Consider the following 18,548-nt stretch of genomic DNA (forward strand, 5'->3'; position numbering starts at 1 on the left):
AAAAAAAAAAAAAAAAAAAAAAAAAAAAAAAAAAAAAAAAAATACACACACATATATATATATATATATAAACAAAAAATATAATATATTATGTAATATTAAATATTTGTGTGTACCCATATATTTTTTATACATTACATATATAATATTATATGCAATATGAATTGACATAACTCAGTCGCTCTCTCTACATATTTATTTTAATTTCATTTACTTTTTAGGAAAAAAAAAACTCGAATACAATAGAGAGTTTAAATTATTCCTTGTTAGCGATACAAACGACAGATATTTTCAAGATATAGAAGACTATGTTAATATAATTAATTTTCAAATAGATAAACATCTAATTATAAACAAAGTTATCAACATTATATTTAAACATGAGGAAGAAAAGAAGGTTCTAAATTTTAACACAAAAATTAAAAACTATTATGAAACTAAACAAACATTAAAATTTTTAGACGATGGAATGATAATCGAATTATGTTCTTTTAATAATGCTGTTAGTATAAATAACAACACCAATACGATTATTAATAATATCAACAACAACAATATTGATAATAATAATAATAATAATAATAATAATAATAATAATAATAACAACATTGATAACAATAACAACATCCATAATAATAACATCAATAATAATAATAAAAATCTTATTAATGCTATTAATAACAATGCCCTTAAAAAAATAGAAATAAAAAAATTATTAAAAGAATATCAACAAGAAATAATCAAAATAAATGATTCATCTAAAAATATTAAATATCTAGGTTATAGATTTCATTCTATATATAAAATATTATTATTATTATCAAAAATCAAATCCATATATTATTTTAATTTTAATTATTTATTAAATATATTAAATCATCTTATTAAAAATATTAATAAGAAAATGTTAATATGTAATTTTAATCAGTTAATCAAAAAATTTACACATAATTGTTTTCTATTCATATTAAATTCCATAAACAAAAATGACAGATTATTCTTTTTATTCATATTCTATACATCATTAATATTTGAACAACAAAAATTAAATTATATAGAACAACAAAAAGAACATGATAATATTAAATCTAATAAAATAGAAAAATATACATATTATTCTTTATTCATAAAAATGAACAATCTATATAATATAAACATAAATATAAATACATTAAATAATATTGAATGGATAAATATAAAAAAAAAGACACAACTTTTATTTATATCAAAGGAATATAACAACCTTCAAATATTAATCAATGATATGCAAAATAATACTATTGAATATTTTAATTGGTATAAACAAACAAAACCAGAAGAAAATCTTTTTTTCCTTAAAAAAATACAATTAAATACATTAGAAATTATATTATTTATTTATATTATGCGCAAAGATAGATTATTTTATTATATATATTCACAATTAAAAAATTATCTAGATCTAACCGAATCATTGACCTTTTGTCTCTCAAGTGATTTAAATTATGTAGATACAAAAACATTTCTATATATTACAGAGCCAAACCATTCTTATGATTATATATTATCAAAATGTAACATTAATAAAAATAAAAATAATACTAATTATAATACAAGTTATAATACTAATAAAACTAATACTACTACAAATAATAATAATAATAATATAACAACTAGTAGTTATATTCATAATAATAGTAGCTCCTTAAAAATTCTTAGTGTTGGTAATAATTTTAATAATGATATTCAAATATCCATTGAAACTTCCTTACAAAACGGAAAAAAATTATTATTAGAAAATTTCCATATAATTAATTTTAATATAGATAAATTTTATGAAATATATAATAACAAAAAAATTCATTCAAATTTTCAATTAATCTTAACATCAGAAAAAGATTTATCTTTATCTATAATTAAAAAAGCTATTAAAATTTATGCACATAAAGAACAATTTTTGAAAACATTCTTTTTAGATTTTTTTATTTATGTACACAATATATATAAACAAAAATTAAAAAATAATTTTTTCAACTCTTTCCTATTTTCATTAGCATTTTTTCATACCATATTAATATGTAGATCCAATTACAATAACTATGGATTTGATCATTTTTATTATTTTGATAATAAAGATTTTGAAACAACATTTGATTCTTTAATATATTATTTTAATTTAATTCAACAGAAAAATTTTATAACTAATCTCTCCGAGGTGCATCAGATGGATTCTCAATATTTTAATCAAGCGTCCATAACTGACCAACCTGAAACAAAGGAGGTGAATATAAACTGGAAATTCGTAAAGTAACAAAAAAATAAAATAAAATAAAATAAAATAAAATAATAACATAAAATATATATATATATATATATATATATATTCATTTATTTATATGTATATCATTATTTTCCTTCTTCTTCAAACACAAGAAATATTATCCTAAACATATATTCAAGCAAAATCAAGCACACAGACAGGAATATTATAAAAAGCTATATCAACGAATATTTTAATGAATATTCATTTAATGAGAAAAATGAGTTCATTTTCTCGGTTGATGAATCATATAAATATAAATTCTTACTAAACCGTTCTATCAAAGAATATATCAATTTAATTAAGGTCCACACAAAATTTTATAGAATTAAAAATTTGTATAAATATGAATATATGTACATATGTATGTATATATATTTTTACCTGACTTGTTCATACATAAAATATAAAAAAAAAAAAAAAAAAAAAAAATTGTGTGCAAAAATAAATATATAAGGACATATCACATATATACATATATATATATATATAATAACTTGAGAGAATGTATACATACCCTCTCCATAATAAGCACAAATATTATGTTATATTTTACATTTTTCTTTTTAGAGCTACCCTTTTTTTAATAGCTGCAAAACATATGGAATGAAAATTGAAGCCGATAAGAAGAAAGAAGAAGAGCAAAATAAAAATCTCCTCAACAATTTAAAAAAAATTTGTCAAGATGAAATTTTAATATACGAGAAAGAATATAACGACAAAGATATTTTCTTTAATCTTGACAGTGACTATTATTCAAGCTCCTTTCTAAATTCTGATAGTTCAGATGTTCTTAAAATAAAAGATCTTAATGTAAATGAAAAGGATCCAGACATAACTAAAATAAACAGTACAGAAACAAATGAATATATTGTAAATAATGAGAACAATCATTTTGTAAATATTAATAAAGACAATAATGATATTAAAACTTTGGAAAAAATATTTAAATATACTTATACAAATAATATAAAAAATAGTATATATAATAACTATCATTATTATGATCTAATTTATGAACAGAATTTATTAAATATGGACTTTATGAAGAATATAAAAAAGATGAATGAATTTTATGAATTACTTAAAAAACTTAAATTATTGTTTAAAGATAACCTTAACATAAATTCAGAATGGCATAAAAATAATATGACAACAATACAATTATGTTGTAAAAAAGAAACAAAAATATTTAAAGAAATTACAAATAATCTCTATTCAGATGTAATACAAATAGAACAACAACTAAATAAAAATAAGAAAAAATTGGATATACATACAAAAATAATTATGATCTTTCTATCATTAAATAAAATACCACCACAATGGGCTATATATTTTAATAAAAAAATAAAATATGTAAATAATTTTATAACCTATTTTGAAAATATAAAAGAACAATTATATTTCTGGAATATTACAGGAGAACTCAAATTTTATAATATACAATATCTATTTTATCCTACCGAATTTTTTAAAGCTTTATTAATTAAATATAGTTTTATATATCAAAAAAAAATTAAAGATTGTATTTTTATATGCAAAACTAATAATAAATCTGATTTAAATAAAAAGGAAAATGTACATACACAAAAAAATATTTACTATAGTAGTGATGAAGACACAGAATATGTTTCAAACCAAATAAATTATTCAAATTATGTTCATTATGATATGGACATATATACTGATGTAGATATTGTGGGGATATATACCCTGGTAGGAATCAAATACAATCGAATAAATAAATAAATAAATATATATATATATTACAATATCTATTTTTATGTGTTTTTTTTTTTTTTTTTTTTTTTTTTTTTTAGAATAACAATTTTGATTGTTTTGGAATCAAATCCAAAAATAACAAGAAATACGATCAATTACCCATAATAACATTAACTGTTATTGAGAAGAAGGAAAAAAATATATTAAAAGATAAAAAAATACCTCTCTATCAAAACAAATATAATAAAAAATTAAACAAAAACAAAAATAATAAGTTTATAACATATTTGTATTTTAAATCGGACAAACATAAGTCCTTCATATATATAAATAAAATATACTTATTTATATATAACTAAAATGAAAATGAAAACACACATATACATATATATATATATATATATATATACATATATATTTTATGAGTACACTTATAAGGTAATCCTTGAAAGCTTCTTTTATTATAATTTTTTTATATCCTTAAAAACGTTTATTATATTTATACATATTTCTCAACTCATTAAAATCAGTATTCTCATTAATACTTATATCCTTTTCTAATAATGGCTTTTCAATATCCTACAATAAAATAAAGAATAATAAAATGAAACAAAATAAATGTGTTGTCATCACTTTAAGTCTACAAATATTTCGTTTCTTATTTATTTTTACTGGTATAATATAGTCATCATCTGAATTGTCTGGAGATTTATATTTTATTTTATCCAAAGGAATAACACCGCTACAAAAAAAAAAAAAAATGAAGGGGCAAACAAAATTATCAGCAGGGGGGTATACAAAAAAAAAAAAATATATATATATTTATATACATATATATCTATCTATTTATTTATATATTACCAATTATATATAAATACTTGCTTTTTGGGTTTTCCAATTAATGTTGCCTGTTCTTCAATAAAAGATAGAGTATCAAATCCATATTCCAAATGGCCCAAAACAACCTACAAAAAAAATTCAATGAGAAAAATAATATAATTATCATAACATACTTATATGCTCTTCATAAATATCTTAATCATTTACTTACATGTTTTTTATCTAACCAAGGGCAACTTTTAAAAGTAACAAAAAATTGTGAATTATTTGTGTGTTTTATTCTTGTTTGACACATTGATAATATACCTAAAATATTAACATATAAACATATATACATATATATATATATATGTACATAAAAATTCGACACGTTTATATAACATATATATTACATTTTATATCATCATCTTTTTCATATTTTAAAAATTACCCCTTTTTGAATGTTTATAAATAAATTTTTCATTTCTAAAATATTGACCATATATTGACTCCCCACCATAACCATTTCCGAAGTTAAAATCTCCACCTTGAAACATCTGAACAAGGAACAAAAATATATAAAAAATTTACAAGATATTAACATATAAATAAATATATATATTTATATTTTTTTTTTTTTTTTTTTCATTTATTCATACAAAATCGGTGACTATTCTGTGGATAGGAGAATTCTTATACCATCGTGGTTTTAAATAATAACCTAAACCTGTTTCTCCTTTGTTAAAAAAAAAAAAAAAAATAAAAAAAATACATATATATATATATATATATATATATATATATATATTTGCTCTTCATAATTTTATTATATAAATAAATTACCAGTACATAGACATCTGAAATTTTCACATGTTATGGGAAGTTTATCCATAAAAAGCTATAAAAAACGTTATGAGTAAATATATTATATTAATCAAAAGTATATAATAAGGTAATATTACATTAATACAAAGCTGATATAGTCAAATGATAAATGAAACACACAACCTTACAAAATGATACACATATATATATATATATATATATAAGTAATTTCTTTTTTTTCTTTTCTTTTCATTTTATTTTTAATTACCTCAAATATCATTCGTCCCGCATTCCTTCCACCAATAGCTATATCCAAAAATACACGAGGATTAGGAATATTCATTTTATATTCCACAAAAATTATATAATAATAGAACTATACATTTTATTTAATTTCTTTTTCTTTTCTCTTTCAAAAGAGTTATAATATACATAATGAGAAAATATTTTTTTCTTCCGTAAAAAAAAAAAAAAAAAAAATTAACTTAAAAATAAAAAAAAAAAAAAAAAAATTAACTTAAAAATAAAAATAAAAAAAAAAAAGAAATTATAAAAATAAAAATTGATATATATATTATATATATAATATTACCACAAAAAAAAAAAAACTGCTAAACCATATAATATAATATATTTTATTTTTTTTTTATTACATTTTGTTGATCCTAAATACTTATTAGCCTGTTCAATATATTATTATTACACAATATATTTAGTATAACAGTCTATATTTTTATTGCACATTATTATATATATATTATTATTTATATATATAATTATTCACATACTATATTTTATATTCTCCTTTATTCTTTTTTAAACAGCGTTTCTAATATTATTAATATATATATATATATAATATTTATTTAACATATTTTTAATATTGTATCAATTTTATGATATATATATATATAAATATATATATATATATATATATATATATAAATACCATTTAAGAAAAAATATATATGTTAGTAGTTGTCAAAAAAAAAATATATGTATAAAAAACAATTCAGTATAATGTTATATATATAACAACACAAAAACATACAAAACATTAGATTTATAAAGACAAAAAAAAAAAAAAAAAAAAAAAAAAAAAAAAAAAAAAAAAAAAAAAAAAAAAAAAACATATATATATTTATTTATTTATTTATTTTCATTTTTGTCATATTATTTTTAGGAAAAAGTTTTTATATAAAAAATTATTCAGAAAATGAAGAAATATATTTATGTAGCCCTCTTGATGCTTTGACAAGTTATATACCTGATTTAAATAAAAGAAGAGGAGGGTGTTAAAATAATCCAGATTTATATTAACGTGACTATTATATAAAAATTGTTTTGTAAAAAAATGAATTAAAAACAAATATAAATTATATTTATAATATTTTATATCGTCCTCATTATTATTTAGATTATTATTCAGCTTATTTATAAGTATATCAACCTTTTTTTCTATATTAAATAAAGAACGAAAAAAAAAATTACTCATATGATTCATAGATATTGTTTTTTCTTCATTATTTTCTTTTAACTCTAAATTAATAGATATATGGATTATATATTTTATAAAGTTTTTAAAGTAATCTACATATGACGTAACAACATTATTTGTTTTAAAATTATAATTTGTGTTTTTTTCTTTTCTCAAAGAATATATCAAAAAAAATCTATTTAAAAGGTTATTAGTTATATTGTCTATATTAATATTATCTAAAATAAAGTGCTGATCAAAATAATTCTCCAATTTTATATTATTAGATACAATATTTAAATATATTTTCATATATAATAAGAAATTAAATAATATTCTTATTATATTATAATGGACTTTTTTTAAACATTGTGTAGAAAAAATTTTTCTTTTTTTTTTTTCTATATCAACATTCTTGTGTCTAAAATAATATTTCATATATGATATATCATATAAATATATACTAAACAACAAAATAAATTCTTTCATAATTTTTTTTATTATAATATTAAAATAATCAAATAAATGTATATAACATAAATGTATTTTCTTATCATCATCCTTATAAATATAAGTTTCATATTTTTTAATATCAACATTTTTATCAATATATTGTGTTAATATTTTATTATAATATACATTTTGAAATTGTATACATATTTTATTTAAGAAACTTATTTTGTTATAACCTATCATATTTTTTATATTATTAAAAAAAAGTAATATTATTTTTTCAATTATATTAAATAATTTTTTCATAATAAAAATATTTATATATAAAATGTTTTTTTCCTTAATTAAATATATTTTTTTTATTATTAGCTCATTTTTATTAATATAAAACATATTATTAAATAAGTTGTTATTATTTTGATAGATATCAAAAAAAACTTTCTTTTTTTGACTATTAACAAAATTATGATAGGAAAAAAAAAATTGCTTACATTTATTCTTATCAATTTCTATATCTATTAATATATTTGATAATTTCTTATCAATATAATACATATCTTTAATGTTTATAATTTTTCGATTTCTAATATTTGAAGATATATTACCAAGATATAAAACCATACATGTATTATGCCACGCCCATATATTTTTCTTTTTCATCTTTTTCTTATTAGGAGAATAATTTCTATCTATATCATTATTATAATAATTAATTGAATATTTTTTATTTTCTTTTATTTCTTTCTTTTCATCCTCAACATTATCATTAAAACTATATATGTTATTATTATCATCATAACTATATATGTTATTATTATTATCATCATCAAAACTATATATGTTATTATTATTATCATCATCAAAACTATATATGTTATTATTATTATCATCATCAAAACTATATATGTTATTATTATTATCATCATCAAAACTATATATGTTATTATTATTATCATATATTTCAATCATATCCTGATTACTATTATTTATAATATTATCATGTAAGGATTCATCAAGTACACCATATGTTTCTCTTTGAATAGATGTTTTGTCACTCATAAAAGAATTAAATATATTATAACAATGATCAATATTAATATGAAAAATATTTTGCACATTTGAAAAAATAAATTTATTATCATATATATCACATTTCTCATTTAAAAAATAAAAAAAATTATTTAAACTATTATCATCTTTTTTTTGATAATTACATCTAGTTCGATTTATATATAATTCTAATAACATATTATTATTTTGTAATTTACTACCATTTTCATAATATTTATCATTACATATAAAGTTCATATCTTTTTGTTTTATATCATATATAGAAATATCATCATTTTTTAAATTCATATATTTTTTATTAGTTACTAATTTTTTATAATACTCAAAGAAATAATATAATTCCTTCATACAGACATTTCTTGGAAGATAGAAAATTAAATTTTCAGTTAGTTCTATAGAAACTTCTAAACATTTATATACACTTATATTATTTATTATTTCAGTGTCTAGTTCAAATTTTTTTTTATTCTTATATTTTGGTCCCCCCCAAGGTACACTAAAAAATATAACATCGATTGTGTCCTTTCTAAAATGAGTAACAAGATTAAAAAAATCACATAAAATAAAATCCACATTCTTATTATAAAACTTACAGTTATGCTGACATTGTTTTATTCGATAAATATTTATATCACATCCAATTGTAAATATATCATTCATGTGATTACAATTCCCTCCTGCACCAGCAAAAGGGTCTAAATAAATTAAAATTTTTTTTTTTCTCTCAATAGAAAACTTTTTATTACTATTCAAAATGGGTTCTATCTTTCTTTTTTTCTTAATAGGATAAAATTTTTTTCTCTTAGAAATATTATTATCTTTATAATTCATATTATCATTATAATAATCATCATCCAATTTGTTATTATATAAATTATCATTAATTTTATTGTCATTCTTACTATTTTTATTATACTCTTTTATACTTAATAATTTTTTACATCCCTTCTTTATATAATTCATATTCAATAATATATTTTTACTAATACTTTTTGCTATATACTCAGGTGTCATAGAATATATCATATGATTATCTAGAATAAAACATTTTTCTTTCTCAATCATATTTAGTTTCTTCTTATTTCGAACCACATAACTATTTCCTTTTGTTCCTTTTTTTTTATTATAATTAATTGAATAATAACGTATCTTCTCCATATTATATAAATCAAAATATTCTAAATTTTTAAATATTACAGGCATTTTATATCTATATGTATTCTTTAATAACTCCCAACTTTTTAGCATATATAATTCTCTACATTTTTTATCATGTCTTCTATAAACACTTAGATATTCATTCTTATCATATATATCAACTCTTTCAGCAAACTTACAAAAATTTTCATAAACTCTTTTATTAAATAATTCCCTTTCTTCTAAATCTAACACTGAATAATAACATGGATGTGCTACAAAACAAATATTTAATATTTCATCATCCTTCCTTATATCGTTCAAGTTCTCATATCTCACTTTAAGCATCATAATAAGTTTATATTACACTCTTATCAAATTATTTTCATTTTAATATATAATACAAACATAAACAAACAATATAAAATTAATAGGAAATTTATTTGAAAATTCATTTATTTTTATTATATAACAATAAATATATATATATATATATATATATATATATATATATAATAATTAATATTTTAAATCATATTTCAATAATCTACTAAAAATAGAAGCAGTCATATTTTTAAAAAATAAATAAACAAAAACATATATATTCAATTAAATGTAATTTTAATTTCTTCTTGCTTTTATTTATTAATATTTTTTATTAATATATATATATAATATTTATAATGTTGAAAAAATATATCTATATTTTTTTTTTTTTTTTACATATCTCATCCACAACAATGAACAATTAAAAAATATATATATATATTATATATATATATATATATATATATATCACATAATATATATATTAATAAAAATGATACGCTTAAACATTTATAAATATATTCATTTAAAATATTATTATTATTTTTTATAATTTATATTTCTAAAAAAACATTGAATTAAACATGATAAAAAATATTTAATTATAAATTAAATAAATTATAATAGAAAAATCAAGTTTTTTTTTTTTTTTTTTTTTTTCCTTCTATATTTTTTGATCATATATGTAATTATATATATATATATAATTATATAATAATAATACAAAAAAAAAAAAAAAAATCTTAAAAACAAAGGTAATTACATTTTTGAAGAAAATAAAAAAAAATATATTACTTATATGTATATATAATCCTTTACTTTCTTCATTCATTTCATTCAATGAAAATTACTACATATATAAAAATAATAAAAACATGATACAATCATTTACAACAATACAACATTTCATTTATCACATGTCTACTTTTTTCTTCCTTTTTTTGCTATAAAATTATTTTTTGATAATTCTTTTAATTCCTTCAAATCAGGAGTACAATTTGCTATAATGCAATTTCCTAATTCATCCATCTAAAAAATTAAAATAACATAAAAAAAAAAAAAAAAAATATATATATATATATATATATATTTTATAATATATATATCATCAAAACAAACTTAAAATTACCGATATATTTTTTATTAATTCCTTCTCTTTTTCATTTGTAGCATTTTTTAAAAAATATGAAATACAAGAATCTGCCACCTTCCCTTTCTTCGTATTTCCTGGAACAAGTTTGATTTTATATTTATGAGCCTACAAAAAATTAAAAAAAAAAAAATAAAAAAAATAAACAAAAATAAAAATAGAAATATCAACACCACATAAATGAATTAATACATATAAATATTTTTTTTTTTTTTTTTTTCCATTTTATTTTTACTTGTATGGCTGAATAAGGAGCACACATAGGAATTGCAAATGACAAATTATCTCCTTCACTGGGTGAATTGGTTAATTTATGTATTTCATTTAATTTTATCTATAAAAAATAAAAAAATATATATATATATATATATATATATATATACTCATTTATTATTATTATTTTTTTTTTTTATGTTTTTTTTTTCCACATTTTTAAAAAAATAAAATATAAAAAAATTATTCTTACATCCATATCATCCTCATTTATTTTCTCATAATTTGTTATAACTTCCTTTGGACCTTTATACTTATTTTGCGTTTCGAACGGTTTTAATTCTTCCTCTTTTTTTTTTGGCTTTTCAATTTCATGTTTCATCTAAAATAAAAATAAACATATACATATATATGTATATATTTATATATATATATATATATATATATATATATATTTTTAAAATATATTTCTCCTTACCATTTTTGAACCAATTATTTTCATATGCAATGCCCTTGATTCCTCATCACCTTCTTGCTCTTTATATTTTTTCTTCATACGTTTTTTCTTCGTTCTTGCCCCTCTTAATAAATGTACATTATTCTAATATATATAAATATTTACATATATTTAAATTAAAAAGAAAAAGAAAAAAAAATTATATGTATATAGGATTATCTACATATATATTACAATATATACATATACATATATATATATATATATAATATTATACACACATTCTTACCTTATTTTTATTTTCATTACATTCAAAAGAAACATTTTTTTTTAATGTATCATTTTCTTTATTTCTTTTAGTTTTATTTTTATTATTACCATAAGTATCCTCTACATAGGAATTATCATCTCCGGAATTATTTAACCCTTCCTTGTCACTAACATTATTATTATTATCATAATTGGTTTTTTTCTTTTCAACTGAATATTCTTCACTCGCGTCCTCATCATCATCCTCACTTTCTTCTTCAATTTCTTCTTCACTTTGTTCTTCACTTTGTTCTTCACTTTGTTCTTCACTTTTCTCTTCACTTTCATCATCACTTTTTTCTTCATCTTCATCCTTAAAATCCTTACTTCCTATATCCATAAGTAATTTACTAACATCAACATTTACAAATCCAGTAGGTTTTCGTGTTCTCACTGGCCTTACCATATTTAAAGACACATGTTCGTCAACAGGAATATGTTCTTCCTCTGAATAAAAAGATACAATCTTTTTATTCATAAGATCACATATTTTATCATTAAACGTTACCTTTTTATTATCTTTTCTCAAATTATCATCATCACTATTATTATTATTATGTTCTCCTTCATCCTTTATATCACATTCTATCTGCTCTCGACGCTTTTTTTTTTTTTTCTCTTCTATTCCAACAACATCATCATAATCATCCTCTTTTTCTTCTTCTTCTAATTCTTGTTCCACCTCCTTTAATAATTTACTCATATCCACTTTAACAAAACCTGTAGCCTTACGAGTCCTCACAGGTCTTGCATTATTCACAGTTTCTGATTGATTCACAGGAATATATTCCTCCTCTGATGAAAATGAAACCGTCTTCTTCATTCCATCGTTACTTCTCATATTATTGTCAAACCTAACAGCTGTTCCATCATCTCCTTCCTTTTCATATTCTACTTCTCTTAATAATTTACTAACGTCCATTTTAACAAAGCCCGTCGGTTTTCTTGACCTCACAGATCGAAACCTAGGAGAAGATTCAGAATTCTTAGAACATATATTATGGTCCTCTTCAGATATATATGTAGTTGTACTTTTTTTATCTAATTCGCTACTTATATCCTTATTTTTGAATGTTACCTTCTTTTCCTTTTTATCATCACCTCTCATTTCTTCATTATGTTCATCAGAACCTATCTGTTGTAACAACTTACTAACATTCATTTTAACAAAACCAGTAGCCTTCCTTGATCTAACTGGTCTAGCCACCTTCAAAGAAACCGGCTCATCTACAGGTATATATTCCTCTTCTGAAGAAAAGGATACACACTTTTTTATAGCATCATTATTCTTGTAATTCTCAAAAGTCACCTTCTTTCCTTTCTCTTCAAACTTGTTTTCATCACTTTGTATATTTTCATCATTTATCTCATCATCAACTCCTATTTCATCTAACAATTTTTTCATATCCATTTTAACAAAACCAGTTGCCTTTCTTGTCCTTACTGGTCTCGGCATATACAATGAAGCAGGTTGCTCAACACATATATGTTCTTCTTCTGATGAAAAGGATACGGTCCTTTTTATTACGTCACTATTTATACCCTTCCTTTTAAAACTTACTTGTTTCTTTTTTTCATCATCATCCTCCTCTTCTATATCCTTTAATAATTTATTCATATCCATTTTTACATAACCAGTTCCTTTGCGAGATCTAAATGGTCTAGATACATTTTCATTTGATTTCTTATCATAATTAACATTATCATCATTTGTTTCCATTTTAAATGAAACACACTTCTCCTTATTCTCATCATCACATACAAAAGTAACATTCTTCTTTTTGCCTTTCTTATTTCCTTTTTCACTTTCGCTAACTTCACTGTAGCTACTACATAAAGAATCTACATCTTCCTCATTTATTATATTTTCATTCTTTTTTTCTGAACAATTTATTTCTTCATCACTATCGTCTTTAAATGTTACGGGCCTACCATAAACTTCACATGCAACAAAGAAACGATTTTCCATACATGTGTTAATAGCATAATCATAATTTGACAAATTACAATTTTCATTATATTCCATCATATCATTTAACATCTTCTTATTTACACCATTTATATTATACTCCATATACATATTTTTATATATATTTGCCCAACTATCCTTTTCTACATCTTTATTATAATAGGGCAAAGAAAATATATTATTTACATCTTGTGAAGATTTATATCTATCATAAAATATCCTATCCACAAAAATAAGAAAATCATATATACTCTCAACCAATATTGTATTACCCTTTAATCCTTTAAAAAATGTATTTATTATATAATTCTTATATTTATATATTTCAATAAAATTTTCTTTTTCTAAAGAGCTATTCCTTCTTCTAATTAATATATTATAAATGTGGAAAAAATATTTTATTATTTTACAAAACGTATGATAAAATTTTTTAACATATATATAATCCACACATTTCTTTTTATATATATTCTTAGAATTATTCATTCTTCTTAATATATTATATATCACTACAGGATATAAAATATATATCATATTATATATATCCTTCTTATTTCTTATAAAGTAATATATATATTTATTAAATCCCTTTCTATTTTTCTTTCCTTTTATCATAGAACTCTTTGATTTTATCTTATACCATGCAAAGGCAAATTTATTGTAAACATTTTTCTTAAATATATCATCACTTAATATATCATACAATAATTTTACACATATACGTCTGCTATTATAATTTTTATTCTCCTTGATTCCTCTTAAAACACAAAAATTCAACATATTATTTTCTTCCATCATATTAATGTTACTAAAATTTTTTTGTATCACACATTTTGCAGAATCGTTTTCATTTATATTATCTGAAGTAATTTCAACATCCTCTTCATTAATATATGGAACAGAAATATTATTTAAATGATTCATATTATTGTTATCTATTTCACTTTCCATCTTATTATTTTCTAATTTAATATTTTCCCTTTTATTATTTTCCATCTTATTATTTTCCATCTTATTATTTGCCATTTCATCATTTTTGCCATTCTCCTTTCTTGTTTCATCAAGATCCATATTATTCTCCTCCAAAGGAACGTCTTCCACATTCAACTCTTCATCCTTCTCAATTTGAAAAAGAACACAAAATCCCATTTCTAACTTTACATGAGGCAAATAATTTTTCTTTCCTCTTATTACAAAAGAACCCGTTTTTAAATATTCCCCACTAGGAGCAGACTTACTCACCTGGTTGTAATATACCCACCAGGCAGAAGTAATTATTTTGTTGTTCCAAGCAGAACTTCTACAAATGGCTAGCTGGCCAGCTTCAGAAAGGGTCTTGTCAGGAATAGGTGTATCCTTATAAGGGTTTTTAATAATACAAGATGCTGCACCATGTATATCTGCATGCACATAAATATCATTTTTTTGAAAATATCTTCTAAATAATATTTCATTTTGTAATGCATCTCTTCCAGCTATCACTAAATAATTTTCAGAGGATATAAACCAATGAAATTTTTCAAACCAGTACACTTTTCTTAACTTTTGAATTTGACCAACACTTGATTTTACTTTTCCTTTTTGTTTATTATTATTATTATTATCTTTGTTCTTTTTTTTCTTCTCAACTTTTTTAACAGCAAAATCGGTAGCCATTTTTGTCTTTCTAATTTTTTCTTCTGCCTTTTTTCTTAATCTCTGATAATCTTCAATATTTCCATACACAGAGTTATTTAAATTAATGGTAACAGCAAACATTTTATTAGTACCACATGATTTTTTATTATCATTATATATATCATCTTCATTTTCATCATCATTTTCTTCATGTTCATCATCATCATCATCATCATCATCCATTTTATTATTCATCTTATCATCACAGTCACTCAATAAGTAATCCATTTCACAATTCTTAAAATTTACTGACTTTATACGTACTGCAATTGGATGTTCTTGCTTCTTAAATATTTTTATATGCTCCCATATTTTTTCCCAGTTTGCACTTGTCGAAAGTGCTGAACGCATTAATTTAATTCCTTCTTCGATTAATACATCATTTAATTGTATTAAGGTTATTTTCTTTTTTAATAATAATACTTCTTTCTCTAATTGGTCTATTCTCCTTTCATGATCTAATTTTATCTTATCCACTTTTGTTATTGCATTTTTACTCTTAGTAATTTCTTGCTGCTTATCATATTTTGATAATTCCATTTTGCTGAAATATGTATCTACACATAAATTATAATCATCAAATGAAATGTATTTTATTTTGTTCTCATTTATTTTCATTTCATGATTCTTCAGAATAATGGGAGAGAATTCAGAAAAATTATATTCTTCTTTTTTTTCGATACTGTTATTATTTCTTAATTCTTTCTTATCATCATCATCATTATTTGTATCTTTATCTATATCCTTTTTATTCGTATTACATGTTTTAATATTTTTATTTTTATTCTTGTCATTTTCTAAATTATAAAAACCATATCCTTTTATCATAAATGCTTCATCACTTAACTTATTTAATACTGATAAACATTCTTTTATTACAGGGCAAAATATTTCACATAATTTATTTATATCATAATTTTCTAATAAATCTAAAGGATTTATCTGACATTCCAAAAAGGAATGTATTATTAAATCGTTGTGTGCGAATAATATTAATTTACAAGCTAAATCACATAGGGTTTTTAATTTTTTTACCTTCTTCGTTTTTTCATTATCACTACAATTAGGATTATCAACTTTATTATCATTCTTATGCCCATTCTTTACATTATTAATATCATCACTGTTTTTATTGTTCATATTGTTATTATTTTTATTATTTTTATTATTTTTGTTATTTTTATTATTTTTATTATTTTCATTATTTTTATTGTCTTTATTATTTTTATCACTTTTACCACTTTTTTCATTTTTATCATTTTTATCCTTTTCATTTTTAAATTTCTCTTGCCCATTTGTGCCAGGCGTATTACTATCATTATTATTGCCATTCATCTTTTGTTCAGTATCATCATTTTTCAAACCCATTTTATTATATTCTATATCCCCATTATTTATTGTAACATTCTGGTTAATATTATTAACGTTATTTACTTTATTATTTAGTTCATCACCATCTTTCAAAATTAAATTATCCATATTAATATTATTATAATATAACAATATTTCTATTATACATTTTTTTAAATATTCCTTATCATCTGGTCCTTTCAAATTCTTATACAATAAAACAGACATGTGCTCTTCTACATTATATATATCATTCACAATATATTTTCTTCCCATTATAGTATCATTACTCTTTAAAATACTAAGGATCTTATAATTCTCATCAGTTAATATTATATTTCCTGCAATATATAATTCTACAATTAAATGACTAGCCTTTTCATCATATCCAAATTGTATATCAATAACTCTATCAGCTCCTAATTGTTTTATATTCGAAATTTTACGTGAACGTAAATGTTTTCTTAATTTCATAGTAAATGATGAAGGCATCACATCCTTTTCTCTTTTCCATTCCGTTATATGTATTCTCTTTTCTGCTTCAACTAAGAAAAAAAGTTTCTGTTCCTTCTTTGAACATTTTATCACATATATCTTATTAGATATATTGTATATATTAGTTACAATACATCCCACAATATTCTTTTTGCATAATGTAACAATGGCACGTATGTCGAGTGCTGTTAACCTTTGTTTTGCCATTGCAGATTTATTGTAATGATATTATATTTATACAATTACAAAAAAAAAAAAAAAAAAAAAAATTATAAATATATAAATATATATAAATATATATATATATATATATTTTTTTTATTATTTACTATTTATACGTTTACTACTTGTTATTTTTAAAAAAAAATAAAATAAAATAAATTAAACATTTATGTATGTATATATATTATTATATATATATATATATATATATATATAACAATTATAAATAAACAAATAAATAAATAAAATTATATTAAATAAAAAAATAAATAATTTTTTAAATGGATAAAGTTATTAATTTTTTTTTTTTTCTTTTTTTTTTTTTTTTTTTTTTTTTTTATCGTGTACTATCATATATGGAAAGAATCATTTTTTTTGCATTATAAAAAAATTTATTCAAATAACATATGTATATATTTTATTTATTATACAATTTAACAATTTGTTTTATATACATATAAAAAAAAAAAAAAAAAAAAAAAAAAAAAAAAATAAAAATATAAAAAAATAAAAAAAATTTTTAAAAAAAAAAAAAAAAAAAAAAAAAAAAAAAAAAAAAAATATATTATTTTT

General features: G+C 19.8%; 4 protein-coding genes across 4 annotated transcripts in view; 1 reads left to right on the top strand and 3 right to left on the bottom strand.

Moving 5' to 3' along the window:
- The window catches only part of PGSY75_1202300 (putative dynein heavy chain), a gene marked incomplete at both ends in the record, with an annotated part of 21,853 nt that extends 17,470 nt beyond the window's left edge, over positions 1-4,383 (top strand). The window contains 4 exons of the mRNA XM_018786616.1: positions 222-2,286; positions 2,413-2,605; positions 2,870-4,018; positions 4,123-4,383. Of these exons, the coding sequence (XP_018640481.1) occupies positions 222-2,286; positions 2,413-2,605; positions 2,870-4,018; positions 4,123-4,383 (3,668 nt within the window). Of the gene's footprint in view, positions 2,287-2,412; positions 2,606-2,869; positions 4,019-4,122 lie in introns of the transcript that reaches the window.
- A 121-nt stretch (positions 4,384-4,504) lies between these two features.
- On the bottom strand, positions 4,505-6,011 carry PGSY75_1202400 (peptidyl-prolyl cis-trans isomerase; the record flags this gene model as incomplete). The annotated part of the gene is made up of 8 exons (XM_018786617.1): positions 4,505-4,603; positions 4,697-4,766; positions 4,886-4,989; positions 5,076-5,170; positions 5,295-5,400; positions 5,503-5,579; positions 5,687-5,741; positions 5,937-6,011. The coding sequence occupies 8 exons, from the start codon at positions 6,009-6,011 to the stop codon at positions 4,505-4,507; spliced, it is 681 nt and encodes a 226-aa protein (XP_018640482.1).
- Positions 6,012-6,836: 825 nt separating this feature from the next.
- Positions 6,837-10,154, bottom strand: PGSY75_1202500 (putative trimethylguanosine synthase; the record flags this gene model as incomplete). Its single annotated transcript, XM_018786618.1, has 1 exon — positions 6,837-10,154. The coding sequence occupies one exon, from the start codon at positions 10,152-10,154 to the stop codon at positions 6,837-6,839; it is 3,318 nt and encodes a 1,105-aa protein (XP_018640483.1).
- A 900-nt stretch (positions 10,155-11,054) lies between these two features.
- Positions 11,055-17,960, bottom strand: PGSY75_1202600 (conserved protein, unknown function; the record flags this gene model as incomplete). The annotated part of the gene is made up of 6 exons (XM_018786619.1): positions 11,055-11,162; positions 11,263-11,391; positions 11,519-11,617; positions 11,750-11,878; positions 11,975-12,097; positions 12,243-17,960. 6 exons carry the CDS (start codon positions 17,958-17,960, stop codon positions 11,055-11,057), a joined length of 6,306 nt encoding a protein of 2,101 aa, XP_018640484.1.
- Positions 17,961-18,548: the final 588 nt, after the last annotated feature.

This window comes from Plasmodium gaboni, chromosome 12 (genome assembly GCF_001602025.1).
Source record: "Plasmodium gaboni strain SY75 chromosome 12, whole genome shotgun sequence".
Lineage (NCBI taxonomy): Eukaryota > Apicomplexa > Aconoidasida > Haemosporida > Plasmodiidae > Plasmodium > Plasmodium gaboni.